This window comes from Miscanthus floridulus, chromosome 15 (assembly GCF_019320115.1).
Source record: "Miscanthus floridulus cultivar M001 chromosome 15, ASM1932011v1, whole genome shotgun sequence".
NCBI lineage: Eukaryota > Viridiplantae > Streptophyta > Magnoliopsida > Poales > Poaceae > Miscanthus > Miscanthus floridulus.
The window spans coordinates 7,644,211-7,653,978 of NC_089594.1; the positions used below are offsets into that span (position 1 = coordinate 7,644,211).

The window sequence follows — 9,768 nt, forward strand, 5'->3', positions numbered from 1 at the left end:
TCAATAACCATAGATATTCATAGGTGTGAGTGTGTATATGCATCTAGTGGTGGTGTGCGTGTGTGATTATGTGTGTGGGGGGGTGGGGGGTGGGGGGGGGTGGGGGTGGGGGTAAAAAAACATAAGGTTGTCATAAAGTTATGATACACTCTAAAGTTCTAACAGCATGTTTGGATCACCTAGTACTAGTTGTTAATCCACTACTTATTAGAACTAATTGTTAGATGACCAAAGTTTAGTCCTATACTGTTTGGATACATTGACTAGTAGCTGGTAGTATTCCTAGACAAAGACTCTTATGCTCCTGGGTGAGGAGAGAGAAAAGGGGGAGATAGCGTAGGGGGAGGGCAGTGATGCCATTTCTCAATCCAGGTGGCTCCTTTTAGTCCTATTAGCTAGATATAGCCAACTAATGGACTACTAGTTGTTAATTGAGGTGTGTGGACTAAAAATTAGTTCACTCATTAGTTGGATGGCCTAGTACTAATTTTTAGGTGACTAACAATTAGTCCTGGCATGAAAGAGGCTCTTAAGTCCAGCAGCTATGTTACCGTACGTTTTTGTTGCTCTACATATAGATGGGTCCATCCATTCTGGAGACCAGAAAACAGCTTCGTTCCCGAGGTAGCCGTCCTCTTCTCCCACAAAGCTGACAAGCTGATCGATGGCTGCCACTTCTTCCTTTGGCGACGACGCTGACCTCATGGTTGTCGACGACCTGTACTTGATAGCAGTTTGCCAAGGAATAAACCAAGCAGACGCCACCGGGCTCATGGCGATATCGGACGAGGAGTACGCCGCGGAACTCCAGCTCCAAGAGGTGATTGTTTCCTCCGCCATGGCGGTGATTGTTAATTCTGGCATGGCAGCGACTGCTGCACAATCATCGCTCATGCCGCAGCTTGATAGCGCCGTCGTCGTGCACACTGCCAACAATGACACGGCAGCTGCTGAGACGCCCGTGCTTGCCGTAGCTGAGTATAGCTGCTCCTCCTCCTCCTCCTCCTCCTCGCCTCCGCCACCTCTTGCAGCCCCTGCCACCGGGGAAGACGACGCAACTGCGGTGGCAACTTGCAAGATCTGCCTGGACTACGTGCCACCGTCGCACGTGCACCACGCAAGTCGCGGCTGCGCACACGCCTTCTGCACAGCCTGCCTCTCCGGCTACATCAGCGCAAAGACCCAAGGCGGCCGCATCTCCGACGTCAAGTGTCCGGGGGACGGGGAGGACTGCTGCAACGTCCTTGACCCCGAACAATGCCAAGGCATCATATCCGGCGAGGCTTTCGAGGCCTGGTGCGCCGCACTGTGCATGTCCATGGTGGAGGGGGCCGGCAACTTTTGCTACTGCCCCTTCAACGACTGCTCGGAGATCTTGGTGGACGATCACGGCGGCGACGTGCCGGAGTCGGAGTGCCCGGCATGCAGGAGGCTGTTCTGTGCACGGTGCGGCGTGCCATGGCACGCTGGCATTAGCTGTGCCGAGTATGGGCAATTAGCACCTGGGGACAAGGGGAAGGAGGACTTAGTGGTGCTGGAGATGGCCAAGGGGGAGAAGTGGAAGAGGTGCCCCCATTGCAAGTTCTTGGTCGACAAAAGCGAAGGCTGTGTGCACATAACTTGCAGGTGAAACTAAATCTACTCCCTTTTGTTGCGAATTTAAGACCTAAGATGTTTTAGTTTTTAGTTCTGTCGTTCTAAATCAAACTTTTAGGTTTACAGAAAAATATAGCATTATCTACAGTAATACAAATAAATACGCAATTAGGATATATTCCTTGGTAGATTTAATGAAACTAATTTGATGTCGTAGATGTTGATACATTTAATTTTTCGATAAACTTGATCTTTGTTAAAAATGTTTGATGTAGGTAATTTAGATTGGATGGTGTAACTTCGAGCAGTTAATTTGCTTTCTTGTACATACATCAAATTGATAGAATTTTGTTTTCAAGGCAACATAACTTCTTGAATTCATTATGTAGGTGTGGCTTCCAGTTCTGCTATGCATGTGGCGAGCCGTGGGGGCAGTCTCATCATTGCAACACGGCGTGAAAGCTGATTTTGCGCATAATCCGGCAGTGGAAAGCGAATGAAGTTCCACGATCCATGCAGTCAAACTATTTTTAGTTATATATTGGCACATGCAGCCAAACTATTTCTCGTCATATATGGCACTACCGCAGAAGTAAAAACTAATAAGTGTAGTTCAATAACACATGTAGTCAAACTATTTTTGATTTTATGAGCTATGTAATGTCATTGTGGTGGTACTACATAAATCTCTATCACAATTTTTTAACTAAATTATGATAGAGATTTTTATAGTAGTGCTATAAAGACATACATAGCTGATAAAAGCAAAAATAGTTTGACTGCATGTATCATAGGCATACACATAAAAGCAATTATGTGTAGGCCTATGATACATGCAGTCAAACTATTTTTGCATTTATGAACTTTGTATATCTTTATTGCACTACTATAGAAGTGAAATAAATTGTCTTCGTTGCAGTATTACAAAAATCCGTATCGGATACAATCAAAGGCTGCTAAAACGGTTCTGGAATCTTAATATCACAAGCAGCTCAAACGCTGCTTCTCACAGTATAGTACAATAAAATGCAATTCCAACCTCGAACCACATTACTACAGGTTTTTGGATCTTAGTATCACAAGCGGCTCAAAAACCTCTTCTCATAGTAGTACAATGAAAAGCAATTCCAACCTAGAACCACCACTGCTACTACAGGTTTTTGAATCTTAGTGTCACAAGTGGCTCAAAAAGCTCTTCTCATAGTAATACAATGAAAAGCAATTCCAACCTAGAACCACCATTACTATTTTCAGCTGCCTCTACAAATGACCTAATCTTTAGCGGCGGCTCTCAGCCGCCTCTATAAATGGATTTCTAGAGGCTGCTGGATCTAGAGCCGCCTCTGAAAATCAATTTGTAGAGACGGATGGATTTAGGGCCGTCTCTAAAAATAGGTGCAGCATAGTAAAATTTGAATTTTGTAAATGGCCTCAGATAGAGAAATGACAAACTAAATTTATAGATCTCGAAGAGTTATACAATTTTATAGTTGACAACTTTTTCATTTGAAATCATTTATCCAAGGAAAATTATGTTTGAATTTTTCACATTTGAAATTCATTTTTTTCAAATGATCTCGGATGGAGAAATGACCAGAACCGAAGTTGTAGATCTCGACGATATCTACAACTTTGTAGTTTAAAACGTTTTTATTTGGATTCGTTTAGCGTCCTACATACTCATTTTAAAATCCCGAAAAGAGAATACGAGGAGAATGAATATGGCTTATGGACATGACTGTCATTTGAGTGGGGTGATTAGAGAAGTTACACGCGAGGCCATAGGTCGGGGTTCGAATCCTTGCTAGCGCGCAGCGTGTGCTTTTTTCGCATGACTTTTTTTTTACTATTTTTGTCCAGATTTACGAATTTTTGGATGATTTCTGAGAAATGATTTATAGAGGTGGCTATTGTTGCCAGCCGCCTCAAGACATCCTATTTCTAGGCCCGGCTGGGCAGCCGCCTCTACAAATCGATGATTTCTAGTAACGGAAGAATAGAGGCGGCTGGCCCAACCACCTCAACAAACGCGGCCTATAGTAGTGTGTCTGCCCCTTGGCCGGACTCAGCCGCCTGCAGCCATTCCCGCTGCCTAGCCGCACCCTCAGCCCTGCTCGGGCGCCGTCGTCCTCACGCCGCCGCCTAGCTGCGCCAACCTGCCCTGCTCGTGCCGCCTCTACCCTTCTCGCGCCTCCACCTAGCTGCGCCGGCCTGCCCTGCTCGCATGGAGGTCAGCGTGAGAGAGACAGACAGAGCAAGACGCCCTCTCGATGGGACGAGCACGTTTGGCCAATTTGAGAGAGCGAGCACATCCCGAATCTTGCTTGAATATTTCCTCTCAGGAACCGCTCCATTCTACTCGTTTCGCAACCAAACATCCATGAAAGCGGGATGGATCGGTTCCATCCCGGTCCGCTCCTCAACCCAACGCATCATAAGTCAATCGACTAAGTCAAGCTCTGATGCTTAATGAAGAAGGTAGCGTGGAAGGACAAACGAGCACACCCTTTAAATCATGGCCCGGTGACAGATAATGTCATCAGCTTTCGTAACATCGTCTTTTCTTACAACGGGTGACTTCCTAGGCTTTAATAAATAGTTGTGATGCACGAATTTTAATTTGGAGAAGAAAATATACAAGAAACAGTAAGTACACACAAGTTCTATTGCATGTGTTAATTAATATGCTAAACACTCCATGTGAGAATCGAAATATTTATGTGTTAACATTCGTTTTAATTTAGAAGTCAGCTGATGATCATGGTAGCCCTGCAAATGAAAAATATCAATTACATGTACATGACCCCCTGGTTAGTCTTGCACGCTGCCATCAACCTACAAGCAAAGCAACTGGCCGGCCGTTACACGTCGCAAGCGCACTATCTCAGCCACTAATTTGGCCAGGTTCCCGCAGTGTGAAGCCGTGGAAGCGCACTCTCTTTTGCCTTTTGTTTCGAAGAAAGCATCCAGGGAAACACAAAAGAGGCATTATTATCCTCAGTTTCTTTTCAGAAAGATACATACATCGTCCTTCCAATATTCGTTGCTTGCCAGAGAAGAAATTAAATGCATTTGTAAGAAGCTAAGTAATCTGTAATTGTACATCTATCTGTATGAATATCCAAGTGGGCACTAGCTATATATGAGAAGATTATCCTGTGTCAAACGGAAAATCTACATTTCATTAGGCCCTTTGAGAAAATTCTTGTACATATATGTTAATAAGAGAAATAAGAAAAATCTAATTAAGTGGACCCGGTTAGAATGTGGCTTGGATTAAAAGAAGAGTTTGTATCAAGAACAACAACAAAAAACTCAAATTAAAAAAATCAAAGAAATTTATCAATTGGATTGTATAGGACACGAATTATTCCGTGTCACAAAATAGATATATATCTATATAGATTCCAAAGAAAAGTCATATATATATATATATATATATATATATATATATATATATATATAAACTAACCAAGTCACCCAGACTCCAACTAAAACTTTACTCAAATAAACCTATACATAGCTATCTAGGAGCCTGTTTGATAGCGCTCCTACCGGTCCACGTGAGAAGCCGAGGAGCGTTGCCAAATGCCTCCCCTCCCCACTTCCCCCTTCGTAATCTCTCCCACAACTCCTCTTGTTTTGCACTGCGTGTGGGGAACAGAAAAACCCGCTCCCCACGCTCCGCCTCCGCTGCCCTCCTCTCGCCGCCTCCCCCGCTGTCCCTAGCCCTCCTCCTACCACGATCTTCCGCAAGCTGAGCCACCCTTCTTCCCCTCATCCACCACCTTTCTTTCCTGCACTCGCCAAGGTCCATCCCGTCGTCGCCGCGTTCACCAAGATCTGTGGTGCTCTCCTCCATGGCCATGGTGGTGCCCCTTTCCATCGTCTGCGCCTCCTCGTCGTGCGAGCGCTACCAAGTGTCGGGGTCATGATACCCCGGGTATTTCAAGACACCGATAAGTTAGCCACTCGAGCAGCCCAGCCAACAAGAACCTAACCGCCACGGCCAAACAAAGCCACACGGGCCCTGGGACACACGCTAGAGTAAGTGGTCCACCACGACCTCTCCCCTCTCCTGCCGCTGCACGCGATGCAGCCACACACAACCTCTCCTCCGTCTCGACCCCTAGGAGGGACGAAAAGGGGTCGGGTGCCATCAAGTACACCTGACCTGACAAGGACAGGCACGCTCCCCTCACTCGGCCAGGACTGAGGGGACAGTCATCTCGGGGCAGATGCCATCCCTGTGTGCCTCTGCGCAGACAAGACAACACCGGGGGTGGTACGGTGATGACTGGTACAACACCACACCGTCCAAATCGACCCCGAGAAGACGGGCATATGGCCCCACCCACTATGGGATGGGGTGCACGACCCTGGCCTTGACTTTCATGACTGGCCAGGCAGATACAACATACTGTAAACATTTTGGGAATCAACGTAGTTGGAAATCGATTTCGGCAAGGCAACCCTTAGCACCATGCGATCATGCAAACCGCTATGTCACTCTCATGGCGCAACTGCGCACAAGTAGACAACTACGATAGGACACTCATGGTTGTCCCTGGTGCTTTCCATCGAGCATATGATGAGCAATTTAGTCGAACACATGCACGCACACAGGCGAGATACGACATAACGGATGAGCAACCGAAGGACATGCGAAGATGAGATTTGCTCACCTGGTGCGGATCTCGGCAGGGTCCTGATCTGGGAGGAGCTCTGGCATGCCATCTAAGGAGCGGTTGGCATCCCCCACTGACCTAAGCCAAAACAAGAGCACATGCGAATCAGGGCGCCTCCAACTTGGATCTGCGTGGAGTGAGATAGATAGAGAGTTTAGTGCGGGAGAGATGGGGCCAGGGCTTACCTGCTCGTGCCGCCCCCGATAGAGCCGGCCGCCTCGTTCGCTTGCGCCGCCTGCTCACCTGCTCGCGCCGCCCCCAATAGGGCCGACCGTAGACCACAGACCACAGCACCCGTGTGCTCGTCTAGGAGCAGCAGGCGCAAGACCGTGAAGCAGCACCAGCGCTACAGTGAGGGCGCGACGGTGCTGGCGGAGGGAGAGGAGGAGACCGAGCGGACGCGGTCTAGAAACCGCAAAGAAATCGTGGGTGAGTGGGGGGAGCTTAGGAGCTGTCGCTCGACCTCCTCGGTGGGTGGGCCAGGCCTGTAAGCCTAAAGCCCGAACAGAGTGTGGGCCTGTTTGCCTGGCTTATAGGACGCTGGGTACTAAATAACTATTTGGTACCCAGGTACCATATAGTAATACTATATATATATATATGTATGTATGTATATATATATATATAAATATATAAACAAACCAAGTCACCCAGACTCCAACTAAAACTTTACTCAAATAAACCTATACATAGCTATCTAGGAGCCTGTTTTGTAGCGCTCCTACCGCTCCACGTGAGAAGCCGAGTGATAAAGGTCGGAGATCACCAACAGCAAGATACCAATGGAAACCTCCTCAGAATGGCCCGATCTTCATGACAGTAGGTTGGAAATCACAAGATAACTTGCTGCGAACAGCGGAGGATAACTAGCTTTATACCTGCCAAGGTTGGATGCGACCAAGCGACGGGGAGAGAGGCACCGAAACCGCGAAGACTTCGACTCAGTCTCCGAACGACAGCAGAACCACAACCGGAGCTAATCCACACAAGGCGGGGCAGCCGTACTGGAACCCGCAAAGCACAAACTAGTGGATCCCAGAGGAATCTCTTCACAAGTCCAGAAAGAACAAGGGTTTGAGTAAGCACTCGGCAGCTCGGCTGCAATATCACTAGAATTATCAAATTATCAAAAAAGTTCTTTTCTAGTAGCCTAGAGGTGGTATTTATACTATGAGAAGTATCTAAGATAGATGTGAACTGAAGAAGCCATGTTGGGAGGTGGAAGATCAACGCACGAGGTGGTCTTCAGTTTCCGCGTGTCTTCTGGGCTTCTGGGCAGTCTTTAATGTTTTGGTCATAACTCCTTCCTAGAAAATCCAAATGACGAACCGTTGGATGCGTGGGAAAGCTAACTTCATCATCTTCTCAACCATGTATGCTATGCACCACGAATTATTGTAGAATGGTACAGTTTTGCACGGGATCTTTAGCTTCATGCAGACTGTTGAGCTTCGGAGCAGTCTTCACTAAAACTGGTCGGACGCCACGCTGGACACTCCAAACAGGTCGGACATGACAGCATTGGAAACTAGGCTTCAAGATCTTTCCAACAAGTGCTCATTCACCTTCATAGCTTTTGGGAGACAAAAGATATGACTGTTTCTTCTGGATGGTTCTGTCATGCTGGATTGACTCGAACGTAGCTCTTCTTTCTGATCCATCCTTGATGTATCCTTGTCTTCCTCCTCGGAGAACCTGAGTAATAACAACATGCACGACTAAGGTAGCTCGAAATTACCATCAATGTTTAATTGAAATTCACAAAGTAGCACGTGCACCTCTTGTTGTATCTTTTTGGCGCGGCTACGGGTGATGGGTCCAGTAAGGACTTGGAGTGGTGTATCAGCTGGTGAGGTGGTCGGAGAGGTTGCCGAGGTCGGAGAGGTCGCCAAGGTGGTCGGAGAGATCACCGAGGTGGTCGGAGAGGTCGCCGAGGTCGGTGAAGTGGTCGGAGAGATCGCCAAGGTGGTCGGAGAGATCGCCGAGGTGGTCGGAGAGGTCGCCGAGGTCCCCGACACTGACATGGTCACATCATCCTCCCCCCCTTGAAAAAGAGTCAACCTCGACTCTTCCAATCCAAAGAATGGAGATAGGTCGGCCACATTAAAACTAGTACTCACACCATAAGTACTAGGTAGATCAATTTCATAAGCGTTGTCGTTGATCTTGCGTAGCACTTTGAATGGGCCATCAGCTCGGGCTTGCAACTTGTTTTTGCGTTGTTCAGAAACCTGTCTTTGCGTAGATGCACCCAAACCAAGTCTTCTGGTTCAAATAACACCTTCCTTCGACCTTTATTGGCGTGCTTCTCATACATCCTTGTCATCTTTTTAATGTTTGTCCGAGCTCTATCATGAAGGTTCTTGACAAACTCGGCTCGCTTACTTGCATCGAAGTTTACACGTTCCTGCATAGGTAAAGGCAAAAGATCTATGGGAGCAGTGGGTTTAAACCCATATACAATTTCAAATGGACAAAATTTAGTGGTCGAGTGTACTGCCCTGTTGTATGCAAATTCGACATGTGGCAAACTTTCTTCCCAAAGTTTCAAGTTCTTCTTGAGGATAGCTCGCAGTAGCATTGATAGAGTACGGTTCACAACTTCAGTTTGTCCATCCGTTTGTGGATGACAGGTCGTAGAGAACATCAACCGTGTTCCAAGTTTGCCCCACAAAGTTTTCCAAAAATAACTCAAAAATTTAGTGTCACGATCAGAAACAATGGTTCGTGGCACTCCATGTAGTCGTACAATTTCTTTGAAAAATAATTCAGCGATATGTGAAGCATCATCGCTCTTGTGGCATGGAATAAAATGTGCCATTTTGCTAAAACGATCAACCACAACAAAGATGGAATCCCTTCCCCGCTTGGTTCGAGGTAAACCAAGAACAAAATCCATGGAGATATCTTCCCAAGGCACACTAGGAATAGGCAGAGGAGTGTATAATCCATGAGGATTCACACGGGACTTAGCTTTGTGGCATGATTCGCAGCGAAGAACATGTCTCTCCACATCTCTTCTCATCTTTGGCCAAAAGAAGTGGTCGGTAAGGACTTGTTCTGTCTTCTTGGCACCGAAATGTACCATGAGTCCTCCTGCATGGGCTTCCTGCACAAGTAAAATTCGAACAGAGCAATCTGGAATACAGAGTTTGTTAGCTCGAAACAAAAACCCATTATTCACATGAAATTTTTCCCATCCTTTGCTTTCTCGACACTTGGAATATGGTTCAACAAAATATGAATCAGTTGCATATAAATCTTTTATGCTTTCTAAGCCAAGAATCTTAGCGCAAGTTGGGTTAGCAAAGTGTGACGTCGAGACAAAGCATCTGCCACAACATTCTCTTTTCCTTTCTTGTACTTGACAATATAGGGAAATGACTCAATGAATTCACACCATTTTGCATGCCTTCTATTCAGTTTTAGTTGCCCTTTAAGGTGTTTCAATGATTCATGATCTGAATGTATCACAAATTCTTTA

The 9,768-nt window shown here is 46.5% G+C and overlaps 1 protein-coding gene across 1 annotated transcript; it reads left to right on the forward strand.

Annotated features, from left to right (window-relative positions):
* Positions 1 to 608: 608 nt before the first annotated feature.
* Positions 609 to 2,166, forward strand: LOC136508686 (E3 ubiquitin-protein ligase RSL1-like). Its single transcript, XM_066503433.1, has 2 exons — positions 609 to 1,626; positions 1,986 to 2,166. Exons 1-2 carry the CDS (start codon positions 665 to 667, stop codon positions 2,053 to 2,055), a joined length of 1,032 nt encoding a protein of 343 aa, XP_066359530.1. The 5' UTR covers positions 609 to 664; the 3' UTR covers positions 2,056 to 2,166.
* The last annotated feature ends 7,602 nt before the right edge of the window (positions 2,167 to 9,768 follow it).

Excerpts from the sequence above, each read along its gene's own strand:
- LOC136508686 (XM_066503433.1), top strand. The coding sequence starts at position 665 with ATGGCTGCCACTTCTTCCTTTGGCGACGACGCTGACCTCATGGTTGTC. Across the intron at positions 1,627-1,985 it reads TGTGTGCACATAACTTGCAG|GTGTGGCTTCCAGTTCTGCT; the intron begins GTGAAACTAAAT and ends TTCATTATGTAG.